The sequence below is a fragment of the Festucalex cinctus genome, chromosome 13, assembly GCF_051991245.1.
Source record: "Festucalex cinctus isolate MCC-2025b chromosome 13, RoL_Fcin_1.0, whole genome shotgun sequence".
Lineage (NCBI taxonomy): Eukaryota > Metazoa > Chordata > Actinopteri > Syngnathiformes > Syngnathidae > Festucalex > Festucalex cinctus.
In genome coordinates this window covers 17,549,497-17,571,510 of record NC_135423.1, presented here as the reverse complement: position 1 = coordinate 17,571,510, position 22,014 = coordinate 17,549,497, and the positions used below count along the sequence as shown (strand labels likewise).

General features: G+C 40.0%; 2 protein-coding genes across 4 annotated transcripts; both read left to right on the top strand.

Annotated features, from left to right (window-relative positions):
* Window positions 1-159: 159 nt before the first annotated feature.
* Window positions 160-8,368, top strand: LOC144033821 (NACHT and WD repeat domain-containing protein 2). Of its 2 annotated transcripts, XM_077542159.1 has the most exons (10): window positions 160-298; window positions 389-477; window positions 790-897; window positions 2,485-2,670; window positions 2,750-2,858; window positions 2,940-3,049; window positions 3,241-3,576; window positions 3,656-3,757; window positions 4,428-5,127; window positions 5,196-8,368. In XM_077542159.1, exons 1-10 carry the CDS (start codon window positions 226-228, stop codon window positions 8,168-8,170), a joined length of 4,788 nt encoding a protein of 1,595 aa, XP_077398285.1. In that variant the 5' UTR covers window positions 160-225; the 3' UTR covers window positions 8,171-8,368. The 2 variants fall into 2 exon arrangements, with proteins under 2 accessions (XP_077398285.1, XP_077398286.1); XM_077542160.1 differs by lacking the exons at window positions 160-298; window positions 389-477; window positions 790-897; window positions 2,485-2,670; window positions 2,750-2,858 and having other exon boundaries at window positions 2,942-3,059.
* A 1,376-nt stretch (window positions 8,369-9,744) lies between these two features.
* On the top strand, window positions 9,745-21,998 carry LOC144032853 (E3 ISG15--protein ligase HERC5-like). Of its 2 annotated transcripts, XM_077540333.1 has the most exons (23): window positions 9,745-9,977; window positions 11,134-11,290; window positions 11,964-12,052; window positions 13,403-13,630; window positions 13,852-13,943; window positions 14,039-14,166; window positions 14,453-14,607; window positions 14,719-14,771; window positions 14,846-14,937; window positions 15,045-15,104; window positions 15,203-15,299; window positions 15,624-15,804; window positions 17,008-17,159; window positions 17,570-17,683; window positions 17,791-17,889; window positions 18,007-18,159; window positions 19,371-19,511; window positions 19,620-19,786; window positions 20,157-20,223; window positions 20,297-20,367; window positions 21,060-21,243; window positions 21,349-21,451; window positions 21,523-21,998. In XM_077540333.1, the coding sequence occupies exons 1-23, from the start codon at window positions 9,758-9,760 to the stop codon at window positions 21,756-21,758; spliced, it is 3,039 nt and encodes a 1,012-aa protein (XP_077396459.1). In that variant the 5' UTR covers window positions 9,745-9,757; the 3' UTR covers window positions 21,759-21,998. The 2 variants fall into 2 exon arrangements, with proteins under 2 accessions (XP_077396459.1, XP_077396460.1); XM_077540334.1 differs by lacking the exon at window positions 11,964-12,052 and having other exon boundaries at window positions 9,828-9,977.
* Window positions 21,999-22,014: the final 16 nt, after the last annotated feature.

Here is a 22,014-nt window from a genome sequence, read left to right as displayed (position 1 = left end):
GTCCTAGAAATAAATGTCCACGTCAATTCATTGTGTATAATTAACAAACATGTCCCTGTTGTGTACCAGGCACAAGAAGTGGGTGTGAACAGAGTCTCTCGCACTATATATAACCCAAGTGCGGAATTTCCTGTATCAGAGTGCAGATGGAGGGAAAAGACAAACACCAGCCCAGTGAGGCAAGTCGGACAATGCGACTTATTTAGTGAACATTCAAAACAACTTATGGATCAAGCTGCTCCCAACCGCCGCGTCAGTTCGTCCGGCGTGAAACTTTATCTGTGCTCTAACCCTGCAGGTACGTTGAGGAAGTCTCTGAAGGACTACCAGAATTTTCATCGCGTGTCAAGGTTGTCATTGTTTTATGTGCAATTTTGTAATGTTACAGACAGCGTGTTGGAGCGCAGAGCTCTAAGAGAGGTTGTGTTCCCCAAACTACGAGAGCATTGCAGACATAAGCTGGGCGTGGACTTCAGGGTGAATACACACTTCACACAGTGGTAAACATTCAGTCAAAAACAATTTATGGTATAGCGTTGATTAAAATGGAATATTATTATCATTGTGAAATCATCATTTCAATTTTACTTGAGCTTGTATTGTGTGCAGTTCCGTTTCGTTACAACTCCTGATAGTTTGCTCATTTTATTGTCAAATAACTAAACAATGTCATTTATCGAGGCCACATTTTTCCAACTCTATTCAGCAGTTTACGTAATTAGACTGTTGGAACCTCACTGTGTTGTTTTAGCAGCATGATTGCGTGCATGCGTGTGTTTGAATGTACAGGTGATCGACCCACATGAGTCCATTCATCCCAGCCACTGGCCAGGTGAAAACACCAGAAAAGAGCTGATAAAAGAGTGCAGAGAAAGCTCTGCCGGACCTTTTTTATTGGTAAATGCATGAGCAGGATTCATGTCATACTTAATCTAAATCTCTAAAATATTCATCCGCTGACTTATGATAAGCACATGTTGATTGTTCAGTGCTGTTTGCTGCAAGCGCCACATACACATTCTCAAACTAATTGACAGTTGTTGGCACCTTGGTGATGAAGTGCTGACTCCAGAAGTGCCGTCTTCCTGGGGGCTAGCGTCCGTGTCACAATTTACTTGCTTTTTTAGTTACTGTATATGCAAGTTGCGCCACTAGTTGTTATGGTAACAAAAGCCATATACCCAACAGTATAGCGGACAGCGTGAGCAGTTAATCATTTGCATCAGACTAATTTCAGCTGTATATTGTTAATATAATTATTATAATAAATATTATTTTAATTATTTCAGTTGTAATTATTATTAATTATTATAATAAATAATTATTAATTAATTAATCCTGTGTACTGTGGCAAAAAAAAAACTTCACTGAGGTGTTTATAAGAAACCTGAGAATGGTTTCAAACAAACAAAAAAAAAATGCATAAAATGTCACGTATTTGTCAAGTATTTAAGGCAGATACCTTAAGTTCTAATAATCATCTTCCATCCATCCATTTTCTTGACCGCTTATTCCTCACAAGGGTCGCGGGGGCTGCTGGCGCCTATCTCAGCTGGCTCTGGGCAGTAGGCGGGGGACACCCTGGACTGGTTGCCAACCAATCGCAGGGCACACAGAGACAAACAACCATCCACACTTACACGCACACCTAGGGACAATTCGGAGCACCCAATTAACCTGCCATGCATGTCTTTGGAATGTGGGAGGAGACCGGAGTACCCGGAGAAGACCCACGCGGGCACGGGGAGAACATGCAAACTCCACCCAGGAAGGTCCGAGCCTGGACTCAAACCGGAGACCTCAGAACTGGGAAGCGGACGTGCTAACCACTCGACTACCATGCCGCCCGACCAATAATATAATTATGTAAATTATGTAGTTCACTGGGAGCTAGTGTATGTCAAGACTATAAAATAGGTATTATTTTATTATTATTATTTTCCAATTGTATTGCATCTGTTAATATAAGTAAAAATTATAATCAATAAACCTAATAATAATAATAATTATTATTATTATTATTATTATTATTGTTGTTAATTTTTAATAATTATAATAATACAAATTATTAATAATTATTTCAATTTTAATTATTCTTAATTATTATTATAAATAATTATTATTTAATTAATACTGTGTACTGTGGCAAAAACTACACAGAGATGTTTATAGGAAACGTGGGAATGGTTTAAAACCAATAACAAAAAATGCATAAAATATCACCAAGTAATTAAGGCAGATACCTAAACCTCTAATAATCATCTTATTTTCCAATTTTATTCTATCTGTTAATATGATTAATAATTATACTCAATAATAATAATAATAATAATAATTATTGTTATTATTATTATTATTATTAATTATTATAATAATTACTTTATAATAATTATGGTTAATGGTTAATAATTATAATAATACAAATTATTAATAATTATTTCAATTTTAATTATTCCTTCCCTGTCCACACGGTGGTGCTGCAAGGCTTTGTTAGGACATGAGTACGGCAGGCCCGGTCTTCCTACCCAGGTGGAAGTGTCACATTTCCACCTGCTGCTGCAGCAGATCCAGCAGGCGGGCCTCAGCACCAGAGAGCTGGAGAGAGTTTACCGCAGAGATGAGAACGTCATTCCACCGTCGTTCTGCTTGAGACGCTCGTGCCTGCCTCAGGTTAAAACATAATGGACTATATTAATATAATTAGTATTGTTAGTACATAATGGTAGTTGTTGACTTCATTGATTCAAAGGAGGAGAATCACATGGAGGATCTGATGAAGGTGTTTGAGACTGCTGTGAGCATGTGTGTGCAAAGGAAGATTCTGCCTGACGGGAAAGACGTCACATTTAACAGATCAGGTGCGCTAGCTCAGCCTGGACATCAAGTGTGCATTTCATTGTTAATCATATGCATATGTCTTTTTTTTTCTGGCTATTTAGTCCTTGAATGCGATTTACGCTTTGCCCTGGACAAGTGTCCCCCTGATGATGTCATCAGGCGCTGTCTTGTTTACGTTCACAAAATCACCAATCTAAAGGCGGAACAAGAGGTGAGACATGGTTAGTGAAAGAAGTGGAAAAAAGACTGTAAAGGTTTTGTGTTATGAGATTTATTTTAAAAAAACAAAAACAAATAAGTATTTGGCCAGCCAATTTCAGTACACATATAGATACAGAGGGAGTTAGCCCAGGAATAATTTGTGCTTCCAGCTACAGCTTCACATCTGCAATACACTTCCAGGGCACTTTCCCCAACTCCAACCAATCATCTGGTGAGAAAAATTTACTCTCCGATCTGATTGACAACTTCTTGAGAAGCCTCATCGACTCGCACCAGCTTGAGGCTTACACCACCACCACAGAGTGTGACCCTCGCAATGGTTACAGCACAGCGCGGAGGCGCACGTACGCAGAGTTGCTCTGCCATCAGGTGTACTCTGACCTGGTGAGGTTGACGGACAACATTACAGGAAGCTGTTATCTCAGTGATGCTTTGGCACGAGAGCAAGTCGAACAGGACGAACTATGTGGCATCCTGTCGAAGTTTTACATCATCACGAGGCCTGAGGTGGACGAGGTCATTTTTAAATAAAGTCAAGAAATTTGATCTGATCTAAGCTTGAAAAGACATCAGCTTGACGGTTAACTTTCCATAGGTTCGAGCGTATGTTCAGCAGAGTGACCAACAGCGGCCACTTGTGCTGACAGGAGGTCCTTGTGCCGGGAAAACGGTGCTGCTGGCTCATTGTGCTCAACAGGTACATGAATATTACCAACTACAATTTTTACAGCATTAGCTGTTAGCTAGCAGTTAACACTTAGCAATATATATATATACATATATATATATATATATATATATATATATATATATATATATATATATATATATATATATATATATATATATATATATATATATATATATGCAAAACCCACCCATTTTCAGCCATCTCTCGGGGTGGCCATTTTGCCACTTGCTGTCGATTGAAAATGACATCACATTTGCTCTGGGCTTGGGTAACGCCCAATCACGGCTCAGCTTGCGAATGTTACATGATCAAACTAAAAAAAACAGGTGAACCGTGATTGGTCACTTCCTGAACCCTGAGCAAATGTGATGCCATTTTCAGTCGACAGCAAGTGCCAAAATGCCCACCCGCTGAGGTAGATAAAAATGGCTGGATTTTGTCGCTTTTATTCATATTCCACAAACGTAATATTAATCAACATGCAGCCAGGACAGAGATATGATGTGTCATTCTTTCCCACCGACCATTAAGTAAATATGTAAACAATATATAAAGGACATAATAGCAACAGTTGTGTGACAAAATGTACCATCAAGAGCTTATTGTTCATGAAGAAAGCATATGAATTGAATGTGTAATGACAACATCAACATTAAAATTACTTATCTGTCTGCAGATGAAATCCTGGCTGCATGACACTGCTCCTGCTGTGGTCACCTTTTTTACAGACTTACTACACTTCGCTTCCCCCGAACGCCTTCTGTCCAGATTGTGCTATCAAATCCTCAGGTGTTATGGCCTCTCGTCATCTTCCCAGGACACCTGCTGCGACCTCAATGCTGGCCATTATTCCCAAGGTGTCATTGAATCTGACGCCATTCACATTAACCTGAGAACTGTGATGAGGGCCATCAAAAAACCTGACATCAGTCTATGTGAGGCAACGGAATGTCTCGGCTCACTTCTCTCCTTGCTTCCGTCTTCCAAAAAGCCTTTAGTTGTGATTCTGGACGGGGTGCGCAAGATGGGGTATAACGTTTCTGTACAAATCATCAAAAGCCTGCCCAACCCTCTTCCTCCTGGAGTCAAAATGATCATCAGCGTCTCCTCCAACCAAACTCGACTTATGGAGATCATCAAACTACACTACCCAGAGTGCAGTGCGCCTGGTTTTGTTTCACAGGCGGGTTATGTGCATGTACTGCTGGGTTTTGCGGACAGGAAACAATGTCTAAAGGTGCTGATGTCACTTCTAAGCAACTCGGGGAGGAGAGTGACTTCGGGACAACTGGCACTGGTGAACCAGGCGCTGACTTCCTGTTGTCTTACCCTCTACGTCCGCCTACTTCATGCTCACACATCACTCTGGTGCTCAGGTATGGCAAACTAACCCAAATTATTTGATTACATTTAGTCTCATCTGTTTATTTTGTTGTCCTCTTAGATTCTGAAGTGTCCGAGTCACATCTCCCTAACGGCGTCCATTCATCTATTGCCGTCTGGCTGGATCACTTGGAGTCCAAATATCCTTCCTCTGTGGTTGCTCGTGCCGTCTCTTACCTGTCCCTCTCCAGAGTAGGACTCACTGAGACGGAACTGGCCGATATTTTGTCCAAAGCCAATCAGGTCGCACAAGTTGATGTGGAAAGACTGCTTCTAGACATGAAGGCCTTTCTCATCAGGAGGACTGTAATAGGGAGGCAAGTTTTGTTCTGGGTGAGCAGACATTTTGGACTTGTGGTGGCAAAAACTTATTTTGACACATGTGAGGCCAGGAAAGAAATTCATTCAGAGATGGCGGATTATTTTATGAGTGGATGGAATGCATGTCTTGAAGATGAGGGCAGTGTGCAAACGAGAGGATACGTAGATGCTGTTAATGGGAGAGAAGCTGTGGAGTTGGTGTATCACTTGCAAGAAAGCAACAGTTTGGAGTTAAGATGGAAGGTGTTGATGTCATGGAGGTTCCATCATGTTTTGGTGAAGGCGGGCCTCCTGAGGGATCTCGTGGCCATGTTAAGGCAGGAGGAGGGATCTTGGGACAATCTCAGGGAAGGCGCAATCCTGGCGGGCATTTTGGCGTCCTCGTCCTGTTTCCTGCAGAGTTCCCCGTTGGAGCTACCCACGTTGATGGAGGCGAGCCTGCTTCCATATGTGGAGCTCTTTCCTGCGCTTGGAAGTTATGTCGACGAGATCAGAAGTGAGAGAAGCTCAAGATTGGCAATTGTTCTTTCTCCTGCTCCCGACACCGTCGCCTTGCTTCGGCATCTCGAGTGTGACGGCGGACCGAAATATCTCACTGTGTCCGCCGCCGGGACGCAGTGTGGGACGATCGCAGAGGTGATGTGTGATGGCTCGGCGTGGATCTGGAATGGTTCGAGCTTTGGTGTCGTGCGAGTATCGTCAAGCTCTGAGCTCAAGTTTGCCGGAGTGAAAAGCAGCCACCGATTCACATTATTTTCCACCTTATGCAACAAACTATTTTTGTGGGATGTTAACGCTCCAGGAATCCTTACGGAGGTCAAAACCTCGCACACACTGAACAAGTTAGAAGGTTTTGTGACATTTGGAAGACGGCTATCCGTGTGGTGGAAGCAGGACAGCGTTGTGGGACTTTTTGATGCCTCCAACGTGACTGTGAAAGAGTTGCAGTGTCCGAGCTGCGTAACCTGTGTGGGTTTCTTCTTGTGTGGTTCCCGCCTTTTTTGCGGCCAAGATGACGGCACTGTGTCGATATTTGACACGGACAACTGCAGCCTCCTTTACTCTTGTTCAAACCACAGTGCAATAATGTTGATAATCCTCTGTGAGGATAAACAGGAAATGGCTTGTGTTGAAAGATCGGGAGATGTGAAGTTCTGGAATGTTCCTGCCAAAACACAAACGCCAAGACTGGTTAAAGAAATCTCAGCTGGGAGGGATTTTGACAACATGCTCAATAGTGATTACTCGGGTGAAATCAGCAGTTTATTGGTGTGCGGTTGTGACCAGGTCACAGTGTGGGATACATGTGAGTGGAAGAAGTGTGACCACTTCTTGGCTCCACAAGGTCAAGCTTTCGTTCAAGCAATTTTCTCCCAGGATGGACACCATTTCCTGGCTTTATTGGACGCCTGTTCCCTGGTGTTGGTATGGCGGGTTAGCACAGGACAGTGCGTCCTCTCCTTAGAGGCTAACACGCTACCTCATACACTCCTTAAAACCACCTCAGATATTGTATGCGTCACTGACAACGGCTGCCTTCTGACGTGGGATTCGCGAATGCTTTATGTTGCTGGTGAATCTCCAAAAATGGAATGTGGGGTCAAAGATCTGGTGGTGGCGCAAACAGGACGGTGGTTCTACACTACAGACGGGACGGATACGGTGTGGAGGTGGAGCTTGGCGGCAGGTCTTCCGCATGCTAACTTCCTGCATGGCGATCCGGTGAAAAAGATACGTCTTAGTCCGGATGACGTGACCCTTGTGACACTCTCAGCTGAAGATATTTACATTTGGCAGACCGAAACGGGACAAAATATCCTTCGAATAGGTGGAAGCAAAGCTACAGATGTTCTCATTACACCAAATTGTAACTTTGGCGTGAGCGTTTGTGAGCAAGGACTCTCTCGAGTTTGGAAGATAACACATGGGAGTGTTGTATGTGGTATTCACCTGTATCTTTCTGATGCACAGGTGTCAGCTGAGAGCACCTTTCTCATTGGCCTCCATGGCGGAGACCTGCTGGCTGCCAGCTTGTGGTCGGGCACGATCAACAAAAGCTTCCCCAGAGTTGAAAGCTCAGAAGATGTCGTTGCTTTCCGCACGCTTTCCCAGCATGCCGATTTTGTGGTCGTGGTGGTCGCCTCAGGGGGGATCTACACATGGAAGATGTCCGACGAGACGGTGTGTAGGCACTTTTGGCTGCCGGCGACATTTTACTGTCAGCCGGAAAGTTTTCAGATGGCGTCAAATGGGAGCTTTGCGTTGTTGTCTATCGAGAATGATGCTATCACCCTCTTGGACGTGTCTCAGGTTAGATTGTGCTCGTTTAAAGCCGAAGGTACTGTAATGAGAGCCTGCTTGGATGAAAGTGGATGTTACATGGCTTACATATCAGAATGTACAAAACGGGATTGTGTCTGTTCCCAGCACACACATCCCATCCTCACTGTGCTACAACTCTCTGATGGAGAAAAAGTCGGCAGGGTGTTTCTGTGTAAGGATCCGTTGACGCTGCTCATGCATGAACAGCAGTGCGTGTTTGTGGGTTTTCAGGATGGATCAGTAGGTGTGTATTCTATTTCAGGGACCTTCATAGGTGGGGAGGATGCATTCAGATCCAGCAAAAAATTGAGGAGTCAGTTGAAAGGCTGCTGTTCCAGTGTGGGACCACAGAGGTGGTTACCGCTGGAAACACCCAATATTACATGGTCTTAGCTACTATGTTCTTCATAGTACTGTCATGAACTTGAGTAACACCTGGAAAAGTCAGATTGCTGCCAAGGTTTGAATTGTTCACACAACTGGTGTTTGGGGGGAATCGCGTCTTTGTTTATGAAACTATATATCACAGTTTCTGTAATAAAAAAAATAAAAATCAATGCACTCATAAAAGAATGAGGCAATAGATGACAATGAGTTGATTTTATTACAAACCCACGCACAAACACAAAAGACATATAGACTAATAAGCCACAATGATACTCTCGTGCTGTATGCCTGCATCAGGCATTGTACTTTAACAGTTTGATTAGCAAAATTGTATTGTGGTTTTTAAGGCATATATTTTCCTTGAACCTTTGATCAGAGGCCAGTGTTAGATGTGAGAGTCCACTGTATGATAGTATTCCTTGAGCAGAGATGGGCAACTGGCTGATGTGGTCATGTGACAAACTCTTAGTGGTCCATTGACTCAATTTAAAAAAAAAAGGGGGGGGGGATTCATTTATTTATTTTTTTCGAACCCAGAAAATTCTTCATAAACAAAAAGTCTGTGAAAAGAAAGAAAAACAAGAAAAATTAAAACGTGAAAAAATATGCACATAAGCAGGTACCAAACTGAGAATATGCAGAGGTTCTAACTTCTAATGCCGATGTCAGACTACACGAAAACAGCCCGATTTCAGCCCGACCGACGCGTCTCTCTTGGCAAGACAACACGCGATGATCGGCAGGTGTCTTGTCGCGTTCAGACGTGTAGTGTGACTACACGCCCCGTCCATGACACGGAGCGAATTTGTCGGGTAATGTGACAGCGCAACTGTCGTGTAAGACAAAAAAATCGCATAGTCTGACATTGGCATTACTTCTAATATCACCATTCACCACTAGACGTGTGCTGACACTGAATCTTATGCTGCCCTACAACGTGAGTAGGATTTTTATTTTTATTTTATTTTAATTTTTATGCGGATTTGGAGTGTTCTGCGGGATTAACTTGGTATCATGCTGCATGCATATGCTAATTTTGAGTGGGTTGATGTGTGTGTGTGTGGGGGGGGGGGGTTACAAAATAAGTTATTGCACTTGCTGCTGGCTTTTGTTTATTATATTTTTTGTGCAAGACAGCCCTTTGCACTGGGGAATGTATTTATTTTTTTTATTTTTTATTTTTTTTGCTTCAAACCCTTTATTGGTTTATGATCTATTGGATCTTTTACACAGCATGAAAATATATTATCAAAAGAAACTATAAGACAACGTGTTGAGCACGTTTGTACATACAATACTGTATTTTGTCCATATTTAAAGTAGCATTTTTGTCATGCATCTCTGGTTAGGAAGAGTGTGGTCCTATGTGGTCCCGTATGCACTGTGAACCAAACCCCAATGCCTCCAAATAAATTGTCCGTACTTTACATTATGCTTGATATGATTTGTTCAAGCCTACATGTCCATTCAATATTGGCATTTTCCGATGACAACAAAATCTCCGACGGCACTGGAAGGCATCATGTATCACTTAAAACTGCCTCCGCGCAGGCGCTGACCTCATCGCTCCATCAAGGTAGTTGAAGTTGAAACATGTCGGACGTCTTGTTCTGGGGGGACAGCACCTGTGGACAATTTGGTCCACAGGCATCATCGAGTCCCGTGTCGTGGGCCTTCCCTCGTGTCGTAACTAACATTTGCTGTGGGGACCAGCATATTTTATTCCTGCTGGAGGATGGAGTTGTTTCTTCCTACGGAAGCAACTCCAAAAGACAGCTTGGACGAAAGGTTTTTCCAGGTGAAAAGACCTCAGGTAAGCATCATCATTTTAATGACGTTTGCATTTTCCTGTCGTTGATGTGTGGAAAAGAAACAATGTTTTTTTTTTTTTTTTTTTTTTTTTTTTTTTTTGGAGAAGATACGGTTGAAATCAAACGTTAACGTTAAAATGTCTTTAACTGAAGTATGGGAGAAGTGAGCTAACATCGTGTGCTTTTTTTTTTTTTTTTTTTTTTTAATTAATTGTGCGCTCTCTGTCCAAGAAAGTTACAGTTTCGTTTCGTGGTAAGATACAGTAAGATCAGTTTCGTTTTGTGGAGAACAAAAGTGCAACTTTATGTTGAATACCACACCCTCAACGTGTCTAAAAACTTCTGCGGCCTAATTAAATTGCGTCCTTTACGTGTTGTTATAATTTATATATTATCAATTTAATTGTATTAGTTTCAACTGCTTCATAAGTTATTACTTAACTTTTGTATAATAATAATAATAATAATAATAATAATAATAATAATAATAATAATAATAATAATAATTCATGTAGTTAAAAAATGACCTTTGTTATCTTTGTAAAGTAATAACTTATGAAGCAGTTGAAACTAATCCAATTAAATTGATAATATATAAATGATAACAACACGTAGAGGACGCAATTTAATTAGACACGTTGAGGGTGTGGTATTCAACATAGAGTTGCACCTTTGTTCTACACAAAACGAAACTGATATTACTGTATCTTACCACGAAACAAAACTGTAACTTTCTTGGACAGAGAGCGCACAGTTAATTTAAATTTTTTTTATACTCTTTGATACTCTTTTGTATAATAATAATAATAATAATAATAATTCATGTAGTTTAAAAAAATGACCTTTGTTATCTTTGTAATTTTGTAGAGTAGCGGTGCAAAACCACACTGCATTACATGATGACACCTGGTAGTTTACTGTTGTATGCTGGTTTATATGAGACAGCAGATGGCAGCAAAGTAGCCGAATTAAAGCTGCCAATATGCAACATAACCAGAAAAAAAAACACTACTAAAAAGAAATATTAATAACAGTAAGACAAAAATACTGCTACTACTATTACTGCCACCGCCACACTTTTGCTATGAAGAAGAAGAAATGGAAGAAGCTAGACTAACTGTTAGCTTGTCTTTATGTATGTTGTGTGGTCATGTTAAGGCCGTGTGGAGGGTCTACCTGAGGTGTTGAGCGTGGCTTGTGGTCAGAACCATTCTCTGGTTCTCTGTGCATCTGGAAGAGTGTATTCCTGGGGAGCAGCAGAGGATGGACAACTCGGGTTACCACCTGTTGTTTTATTTGATGCTCAGAGACCGAGGTAAGATCCCCATTCTGCTATTTGTAGGATAAAATGTTAACTAATAAAAGGAGGAACATTTAGTTTTGCTGGTTAACTGACTGCACCATGGATAAAACAAATCATGTGTAAAGCCCTTTTCACACTGCACTGATCAGCGTACAGCATGCCTCCATTGGTAGAGGAACTGACGGACTGATTTAGTGATTTTTTTGGTTCATGGTTGAACTCTTCAATTTCTCACTAAGCCATTAGTAAATGATGTACTAGTCCCTTTATTTATTTTTATTTTTTTTCCTGCTGATCGCCTCTGTCTCCACCTTCTTAAAATGAACAATTTTTGCAACAATCAATGACTTCCCAATATGCTGGCAACCGGGCGCCATCTTTGTTCCGTGGTGCACCACATCGCTTTCATACTGAGCGAGTGAGTGTAAAAAGGGCTTAATGCATTTCCTTCCTTTAGCGGCCAGGAGCATTTTATTACCTATCTGCAGAAAGTATCTTGAAAGAACTGAAAAACTCTGTAGATGCTGCTGTTTTGGGTTGCCACTGAGCTTGGCTTAGCAGAATTGAAACATTACCTACCTAATCATTTGTAAAGTCACTTCAAAAGTATTAACATTAAAAACCGTATTATGCAAAACAGTATTCCCCCCCAATTTCTGTTCACTGTGACTTTCTCTTCGTTAAGCCTTGGATGCAGTCCAGTGCCTTTACCAGTGCAAATACCAGTGGTTCAGGTTGCTTGTGGAAACTCTTACTCCATGGCACTGACCAAAGGTGGGACTACGCTCGTCGAACAAACAGTAATTTTGTATCATAATGTGTGTTGAAATGAGACCTTTAAAGGGACAGTGTGTAGAATTTTCCAATATTTCATTGTTCATTAATTTTAAAAATCCACTATTAATTTCAATAATATACAAAACAATGTGTTTTATCACATCAATGTACTTTTTTTTTTTTTTTTAAATAATCGGATGTCTAGTAATTAATTATATTACATGGGTCGCGTTGACCTTACAGGTAGTGATGTGCTTCTCGGGTCGAATCCCTGAAGCGTGTGCCGAGTAATGTAGATGAGTGGTTCATGAACGGCGTGTCAATGCTTGTGTTGATGACGTTTGAAGCCCCACGAAGCAGGTGTACCACGTGACTGATTCAGGAAATGATTCGCTCGGTTTGAGTGTAGTTCGAAATAAAAGCGGCAAAGAAACGCTATGGATTCCCCTTCACTTTTTGTGTTTTCGGGTCCCTTATTGCGCTACTTTTTTTTGCTTTTGGCATTCGATTTGACGAGCTTCTTTTTGCGATGGAACCAGCAAGAAAGAGATTTTCCCTTGCTTGGGAGCACTTTGAGCAGATCTCACCTCAGAAGGTAATGCACTGCAATTACGGTACTATTTTAACAGATTCCAATAATAAAATAAAATACAATGTGACAACACATAAAATTCACATTTTTCTGTTCACAGTTGAAAGTCCCCTTCAGTACTGGGAATCACAGAAATATACGTGTCCAATTCTATACAAACTTGCTATCTCATATCGATGCACCCCTGCTTCATCAGTACCATGTGAAAGAGTTTTTTTCCAAAGCAGGTGAAATTCTCTGCAAAAAAAAGAAACCGCCTAAGTCCAAAAACTTTGGAAAAAAATATTTTTAAATAAAAATGAATAAGCACTTTATTTTACCTCATTTCACATTTTCACTTGTTGCATAAGCGCAAACATAGACAAAGTAACACAGAACAATTCATGTTAAAACACTGTTCAAATATATATTATTTTGTATTTAGAGCATAATTTACACCCCACCATTTTATTGCATGCACCAAGCATGTTATACATTTTTCTGTCAACATGATAGCGTAGTCGAGGAAATGAATCATCTTGAAGCCCCTACGTGTGTGTGAAGCATTTCACTGCAGGGCTTCACTGCTTTACGGGGCTTCATTTTGCCATCACTGCTTACAGGAGGCTGACATGTTTCGCCACAGAACTATAATTCAAATGATTTATCATATTTGCATATTAATATTACTAGAACAATAATTGTTGTTACTTTTACAAGATAATATTTACAAGTGTGTTTAGTGAATGCCTGCATTTGTTTGTTCCACTTTTTAGGAGGCGACGTCTTCTCGTGGGGTTTAAACAGTCACGGCCAACTGGGTTTGGGGAAACAGATTTCTCTGCAGTACACACCCAAGCTGGTGCACACACTCACTGGCATACCGGTAACCCAGATCTCAGCCGGAGCGGCTCATGTGCTGTTCCTCACCTTGTCGGGCCTGGTGTACTGCTGTGGGGCCAATGGACATGGTCAGCTGGGCCTTAACAGGATTGATAGCAATGGTAACCACATAGTGAACTTATAGCATTATTTTCGGAAAGGACAAAATAACGTTAATTTTTTAAATATTTGTATTTATTTATTTTTATTGATTTTAATTTTAATTATTATTTTTAACACATTTTAAATCATGTGCAACCAATTAACATGATGAAATTAAGTACTTATTTCCAGTGTAGGCAAAACAATAGAGATTGAATGTGATTCATTTCCTCCTGTACAGGCAGATTCAACGTCTGTGTTGTTCCTGCTATTAGACGTCTGAGTGTGTCCTTCATCACTTGTGGAGAGGCTCACACTGCCGTCTTAACAAAGGTACCGATCTCACCTTTCCCTTAGCACCTACAAAATACAGGATTACTGTAATCTGCTGGTTTATTCATGCGACGGTGTGATGCTGCCATTCGCAGGACGGCAAAGTTTATACATTTGGAGAGGGAGCACACGGTCAACTGGGTCATGGCTCTTCTGCTAATGAGCTGATGCCCAAACTGGTGGATGGGATTGATGGAGGGGCCTCACAGGTGGCATGTGGCAGGTGAACATGGTTCATAACTGGACTGCTAGATGCTAAATAAACTCGCGTTGTGGCACTGACGGTGCCAAACTCTGCGCAACCATAATTGCTGTAGGAAACTGTACTTTTATTTATTTTTTTCCCCCCGTCCTATTTACGGTATTTATTTATTTATTTTTAATAAAATATTTATTCATTGCATTTTTATTTTATGTATTTTTTTTACATTATATTATTTTTTTATGACTGTTAATTGTGCATGTGTAATGAAGACATTCAGTTCACTGGCTCAACTCTTCTCTTTTAGACGTCACACTCTCGTTTTGGGATCCTCTGGACACATTTGGGCTTTTGGCAGTGGGGTGAAAGGTCAGATTGGGACTGGAAAACCAGAGGGCAGTCTGACTCCCACGCTAGTGCAACTACCATGGAACTCTGACAGTGCAGCAGTCGCACCCACAGGTCGTCATGTTAGGGAGTCCGTACTTTTCATCACATTGTAGTGACATGTACAGCAATTAGATGACTTTTATCTGTTTCTCCATTCCTCCTCTTTGTCTTCCATCGAAACAGATTTGAAAATAGCAGCCGGGTGGAACTCAAACTTTGCTTTCACTTCATCACAGGTAAAGTGTGTGTCAATAATGTCTTCATCTTAATATCTAGTTTGCCATTTATGTTCTTTTTTTTTTTGTTCAAGAGTGGAAAACAACGTCAGATTACCGGAAGGCTTGATGAGGAAAAAGTACAAAAATGGCTGGCATTAAAAAAGGGAAATCCAGAGGCTGAAAGGTTCAATTTGGGGAATTTTATTATATAGTATAGTGATTTAATATAATCAGTACCATCAACACAATAGTTGAACTTTCAGTTATTTTTCCTTTCTGTCTTTCCAACAGAGAAATCTTTGAGGTGTTTTTCACCAATTCTAGCATTGTCGCAAGTTTCACAAAAAACATGTGAGTCTTCCATTAGGCTGAAATATTGCAGAATGTATAGACGGGCACTTCTTCTAGTCTTTCTCTGTCTTACTATGATGTCATATATTTGTCCACAGTGGGCTTTCACTAAAAGCAGATGCCTTGAATGTGGACCTTGAGGCTGCCAGGCAAACTTTCTCTAAGCTGCTGGCAGTGCCATGGATTCAAAAAAAGGTAAATCCTAATAGCATCACTTTCATCGTTTTGATGTTATTTCAGTTTTGTCATGTACAGTGGAAGCTTTTAATGCTAATTTGTATGTAAAGTCTCAAGCTAAATATTTGGCTCCTAAATATCTAAAAAGAAGAAACAGTATGTGGCCAAGTATTCATTTGATGCGTGATATCATGCATGGCAGTAGTTCAAAGGTTTTTGTACTACTTTACACTAGAGAGGTAATTTTCTTGTATCAACTCAGTGGCATTCAACTTTATTGGTTCCATTGTTGCACATGTTGTAAATCTAAGCAATTACTGACTGAGGCTCTCTTTCATGCAGATGAATCTGGCAGCACTGATAAACATGCTGACGTGTTTGCGAAACTCCCTCAAATCTCCCGAGATCATCGCGGTCCTGCTCTCGTGTCCTCTCCTGCAAGATGCTTCAGCAGTTCTGTCCTACGTCTTGCCTTTGGCGATGGTTATTGACGAGATGAGCGAGAAGACTCAGACAACGCTAAGTAAATCTTTCAGTTTGACTTTTTGGAGGGCAACATTATTTGTTAGCAATTATTGAACCCTTTTCCCTGAAGATTTTACAGATGGCAGATGGAAACAGTAGTGTTAATTTTGTCAACGGAAACTAAACAAAAATATTTTCTTCAACACACACTTTTCACCGGACTAAAACTAGACTAGACTAAAACCCTTATTAATAAACAATAACTGGGACTAAATCAGTACGCATTTTCATCAACTAATGAAAACGAGAGGAAAATGTACTTCACTTAATAAAAACTGGACTAATATCTGTGGGAATTTTAGTTCATAAAAAATAAAAGGCGACAAAAAAAGATAGGATTTTGTAAAATCCTGTCTCGACTAATCTGTCACTGTGACACTGTCATGTGACACTGTCATGTGACACACCCCCTTTCAAATCTGCAGCGAGTGCAACATGCACAAACACATGGGACAGACAAGAGGTGGTTAAAAAAGAAGAAGAAGTACCGGTACATTCTAGTTATAACGTATCATTAATCCAACGGCGACAATGTTCCAACAATCATGTTCATCCGACCTCTAACTAATACTGGCTAGCTAGCTCATAGCATGGTGTGTCAAGTTGTTTTTCATCAAAAAGATGAGAGAAAATTTCATGTGAAATAGTTTTAGAGCTGAAATATTCATCATTATCTGCTAAAAAAAAAAAATGTACGTGGGGTAAAATATTGTCCCGACTAGAACTAGACTAAAACGTTGACAGTTTTTGTTGACTAAAATTACTTGAATAAAAATGTTTCCTTGGACTAAAATAAACACTAAAATTCTAGATTTATAGTCGACTAAAAGTTGACGAAATAAAAATGGGATGAGGTTGACTAACTATGATAAAAAACTAACAACCGTTGATTGAAACTAGACTAAAACTGAGACTAAATTTAAAAATACCCGATAAAAATTAACACTACTAAGCAGTAGCTAGTATGTCATTCGTCAACTTTTTCTAGTCTGAAAAAGGTGGGCTACATAGCAGAAAAATTATGCCACTTTAAACTACTCTATGCTAAATAAATATAATTCATTTTTAGATGGAATCTTCTAGACTCAATCATGTTACACTGGTTCTTGTGGCCAAAATTGTCATTCATGTCGCCAAGCTTCTAAACAAATAAAGTTGTAATTACTATGCTGACAATTTATTATTTTATTTTTTTTTGCAGGAGGCTGGTGGTCCTCCATGACAGCCGACATGCTGTTGCAACACATCCTGGTGTTCAAAAATGCTCTGGACTTTGCAGTCAAAAATGGCCTCTTGTTAACTCACATTCCAGGCATGAAAGCCGTACTGGAAGTCCTCAAGCTCCTCTACAAAGTGAGCACGATGTTTTCGTTTCACTTTGCAAGAGAACTCTGTGACAGACCAGTTTCTGAAAAGAAAAGACTTCCAAGTTTATCATATCTCCATCTCTTTCAATTCACTCGGCCACATTCACAGACAAAGCTTGTCACAATATTGTTTGGTGTTGACCTGACCAGTTTGTCAGTGTGAAACTGAGTTGAATGTGTCACGTGTACTAGTGTGTGTGTTCAAATAACCAAGATGGCAAAACACAAGATTATATGAAATACAAGATTATATATGTATAGGATTATCAATGGCTGTGATATCAATCAGGGAACAGCAATACAATCCGAGCATAACTTATTTACATACAGTATCAAATATTATATTATAGAAACCTGGGTTTTAAATAAAGCCAATACCACTGTATATTTTCACAGGCAAACAAAAGAGGGAAGTCCTACAAAGTCCCGCTGAGCACCTTTTATGTTGAGGACTTTGAAATGAGGCTCCTGGAGGACGTCCATCTTTGGCATGCATTTTCAAAACATGAGGTAATCTTTTATCACTGAAAAGTGCACAATGCTGCATTGCTGGAGTTTCTTGCTGACCAGTTTTGAAGATTTTATATTAGTTATTAACTACTAATCTTTTTGTCAAGGACGATGCCAGCACACCTGCCATCTTATGCCGGTATCCCTTTGTGCTTAATTTGTTCTGCAAGGTGGCAGCTTTTGATATCATTGCATCTATAACAAAGGTATCGTATGCATTGACAGCCGTTTACTAAATGCCCACCTGAGCTCTATTATAGTGCATCTCTAATAGTACATCAGACACATTCATCTCTCTTTTTTGTCTCAACATATGTCATCAGTCAGCTCACCTTGATCGTGGTGGTCCGAGGGCCCCGCATTTCCACTCAACAGCGCCAGTCCTTCAACTATCACTGAGACCAAGTCACCTGCTCGAGGACACCTTCAGACAACTCGGTGCAGCAGACCACAGCGCCTTCAAAAAAGAACTTCTGGTAATGAATCTTAAGATGTGTTTGGGTTTGGTTCAGTTAAAATAAACTCAAGATTGACCACAAGTCGTAGAGGTCAACGGGGTTTTCAACCAATAGAACTGATTCAAATCGAGTATGCTTCCACCGAATTCTGTGACAAAAGGTGTCTGGTGTGGGACACTTATCGGGAAGTGCAAGTAAAATACAAGTTGTTCAACCCAATAGATTTGAAGTTAAAGCCAGATTAAGATGACTTGATTGAGTCCTAAAAGGGCAATTAACCCAGTTGTAATCTGTCCAAGAAACATGAAAACAATGACTAACAGGGTGAGACAGAACAGGAAGCCTGGTGGGTTGCCTTTCAATGCCCCGAGTTTCTCAGATTAAAAAATAAATAAATAAATAAAATAAAATGGAAATAAGGAAAGGCAAGGGGGAAAACAAGGCTCAAGATCTGCCCCTTCAAAGGGGGACACAGTATGAACCTGGAAAAAAAAACTCAGCACATACTTTACTAATTCTATAAATTTGTGACAGATGGTGACATGATTAGCCAAAAAGACTCCCACGGTGTGTATATATACTGTACAATGACAGATTAATGTTATGCATGTCCTTACAGGTGACCATGACACAATTTGTCATATATCATTGGCATGTGAAAAGTGTAAAAGTAGCAACTTTTTCTGATGAAAAGATAATAATTATTAGTTTTGACTGTTTTTTTTGTGTTAATTATTATTATTATTATTATTATTATTATTATTATTGTATGTTTACTGTTGTGGGTGTAGTTTGCAATTGTCAGGTACAAATCCAACACCAGTGAAGTTTGGACATGTTAATCATAAAAGATAACAGAATCCAATGATTTGAAAATCATGTTCAACCTCTACTTAATTGAACTTTTATTATTTTTAGTAAATAATCATGAACTTAGAATTTTATGGCAGCAACACGTTCCAAAATAGCTGGGATATCAGGCAAAAAAGACTTGAGAAAGTTGAGGAATGCTCATCAAACACCTGTTTGGAACATCCCACAGGTGAACAGGCTAATTAAGAACAGGTGGTTGCCATGATTGGGTATTGGAATTGGGTTTGTATAATTCTTTGTAAGCCAAGTCATTAGAGACACGATCTGTTATAAACACACAAAACAAAAACACTTTTGTATGTGTTTTGCAATAGATTTCTTTGGTGGTTTATTCTTTCATTGTTGTTCCATCCAAGGTGCAGTTTGTGGATGATGGCAAAGTGCTGCATGTCAACAAGAGGGACCTCTTCCTCCATGTCTTTGACGAGCTGATGGCGCCACAATCCAACTTGTTCATGTACAACGAGAGGAAGACGCTGGCCTGGTTCCCCCCCAAGGTATGACACAATGCGGAAATATGGCCTCCTTTCAGATGATGATGATATTTGCCACAGTTAAATGATGTCTGACATTCCAAATGTAACCTGGTCGCTTTGTCAACACAGCCCAAAGTAGGAGAGAACACGTACTTCCTGTTTGGGGTTCTATGTGGCCTGGCTCTGCACAACAACAACATGGTCCATATGCCCTTCCCGCTCGTTCTCTTCAGGAAGCTAATCGGCGTCAAGCCCTCATTGGACGACATGAAGGAATTTGAACCAACGGTTGGAGAGTAATTAAGATTTTATTAATTTGAACACTGTGAGTAGGATGTCTTAAGTACAGTACAGTATAACTGTGTTGAAATGAGTGATGTGAAAGCAATAACACATTACAGATAGCGGTGGGAAAATGAAGCTTCATGAACCGCTTGCAGTATTTTTTTACTCCTCTAGATGGTGCTGTTGGTTTAACGATAAAGGTTAGTGCAATGGAAAGTGATGACATTACAGCTTTAAATCCAGAGCGCCATCTAGAGGCACCAAAACATATCGCAAGTGGTTCATCAAGCTTCATTTTCCCATCACAGTTTGTGTTATAGTACATGCAAGTACTGTAACGCAAACTGCAATTTCCTGTCATTCGTGACCTTGTCTCATCAGGGGATTGCGATGCATCTTAGAGGACTACAGCGCGGATGTCCTCAAAGACATGGAGACTACTTTTACCGTATGTGAACTCTCACACAGGTGACGACTTCCATGATTCTGATTCTTGCTGGTGGTTGTTTCTTTTTGTGCAGGTGACTTGGGGCGGTGATAAAGTTGAGCTTGATCCAGAAGACACTGATAAAATTGTCACAAGTTCCAACAAGTAAGTTTAAAGGGAAACTTGACTAATTTTGCAATTTTCAGCAGTAAAAATGTAATATGTGATAACGTCATTGTTTTTCACCTTTAAAAAACACATTTTTGCCACTTGCTATCAACTGAAAATGACATCACATGTTGAGGGCTCAGGTAACACCCAATCACAGCTTACCTAACGTTTACAAATTGAACTGTGATTGGTTGCTCACTTTATGTGAAGATTTTATTTACACTTTACACCATTTACACCAAACTGCTTGAAATTCTTACTTCACAATTAATAAAGTGCTTGAATTTTGGATCAACGTTTTGAATTATCAAAATCTTAATTCAGGTGACCTCCTTCTTGTGCTATTATAACACACACACATCGGCCTCAATTCCAAATAGATCTAAGAACAAGTTGTTAAAATGATCTTTTCAAGGACGCACATTTTAATGTGATGACAGACAACGATTATGAAAATTCATTGGGAGAGTCTGAATGTTTATTATTGTGGTAAGAGAAGTCAGAGGCCGATATTAGATTCTGACGGTATAACCATGAGCAAAAATAGTCTAAATATTAAAATTACAGCTTTAAAATGTCTTTATTAGGTTAAATAAAAACATTTTGCCATTCAACGCAATCTATTTAATTTTTAAACAAATTAACAGAATATTTGGTACATGCAAATGTCATGTTCTTCATTCCAGGAAAGAGTTTGTGACTGCCTTTGTCAACTACGCCTTCAACAAATCAGTGGAGGGTGTCTTTGAGGCGTTCAAGAGAGGTTTCTTCAAGGTGTGCGAGGCGGACGTGGTGGCCTTCTTCCAGCCGGAGGAGCTGCAAGCGATGATGGTGGGAAATGAAAACTATGACTGGGATGCATTCAAGCAGGTGTGCAAAAACATATTGTAGATGTCACTTCAAATGTTAGAGGAGTCAGCTTCCAGCCACTGTGTTAGGACTGCTCACATCCTGTTGGTTTGCCTTTGCAAACAGAACACCGTTTATGAGGGCGAGTATCATGCTGCCCATCCAAATATTGTCGTCTTCTGGGAGGTGTTTGACAAACTGACTGAGGAAGAAAAGAAGAAATTCCTTTGTAAGTGTTGCACCTTCATATGTTTTTAATTCATCAGGTTTTCATCGATTTCCTTTTTGCTTTGTCATCAGCTTTTCTTACAGGCTGCGACAGGGTGCCTTTCTCAGGCATGTCCAGCATCCAGATGAAAGTCGCCATCTTGCCCGGCTCTTTGGATCTCCATTTCCCAGAGGCCCTCACCTGCCACTACCTTCTGTTACTACCCATCTATCTGCCGTACCCGGTCGGAAGGCAAATGTACAACAGGCTCCTTTATGCCATCAATCATAGTCGTGGCTTTACCAAAAAATATAAAACAGAAGGCTAAGGGGTAGCGGGGCTTTCTGCATATATGTTTCTCTTCCAAATCTTATGTTACTTGTTCTCTTTAAATGTTCTTTTACTAAAGATAAACAAAGACTGGTTGTGATCATTACTAATCCTGAGTTTTATGCGGTGACGTCTTATTCTTATTGGAATTATTTCTAAAAACAAAACAAAAACACATTGTCGCAAATACATTTTAACTGTGTGCTTAGATTGCTAAATAAACACACTTATCTCTAAATTTGTCTTTGGTCTCA

Excerpts from the sequence above, each read along its gene's own strand:
- LOC144033821 (XM_077542159.1), top strand. The coding sequence starts at position 226 with ATGGATCAAGCTGCTCCCAACCGCCGCGTCAGTTCGTCCGGCGTGAAA. Across the intron at positions 898-2,484 it reads CTGCCGGACCTTTTTTATTG|GCTTTGTTAGGACATGAGTA; the intron begins GTAAATGCATGA and ends TGGTGCTGCAAG. Across the intron at positions 3,050-3,240 it reads ATCTAAAGGCGGAACAAGAG|GGCACTTTCCCCAACTCCAA; the intron begins GTGAGACATGGT and ends ATACACTTCCAG.
- LOC144032853 (XM_077540333.1), top strand. The coding sequence starts at position 9,758 with ATGTCGGACGTCTTGTTCTGGGGGGACAGCACCTGTGGACAATTTGGT. Across the intron at positions 9,978-11,133 it reads TCCAGGTGAAAAGACCTCAG|GCCGTGTGGAGGGTCTACCT; the intron begins GTAAGCATCATC and ends GGTCATGTTAAG. Across the intron at positions 11,291-11,963 it reads TTTGATGCTCAGAGACCGAG|CCTTGGATGCAGTCCAGTGC; the intron begins GTAAGATCCCCA and ends CTCTTCGTTAAG.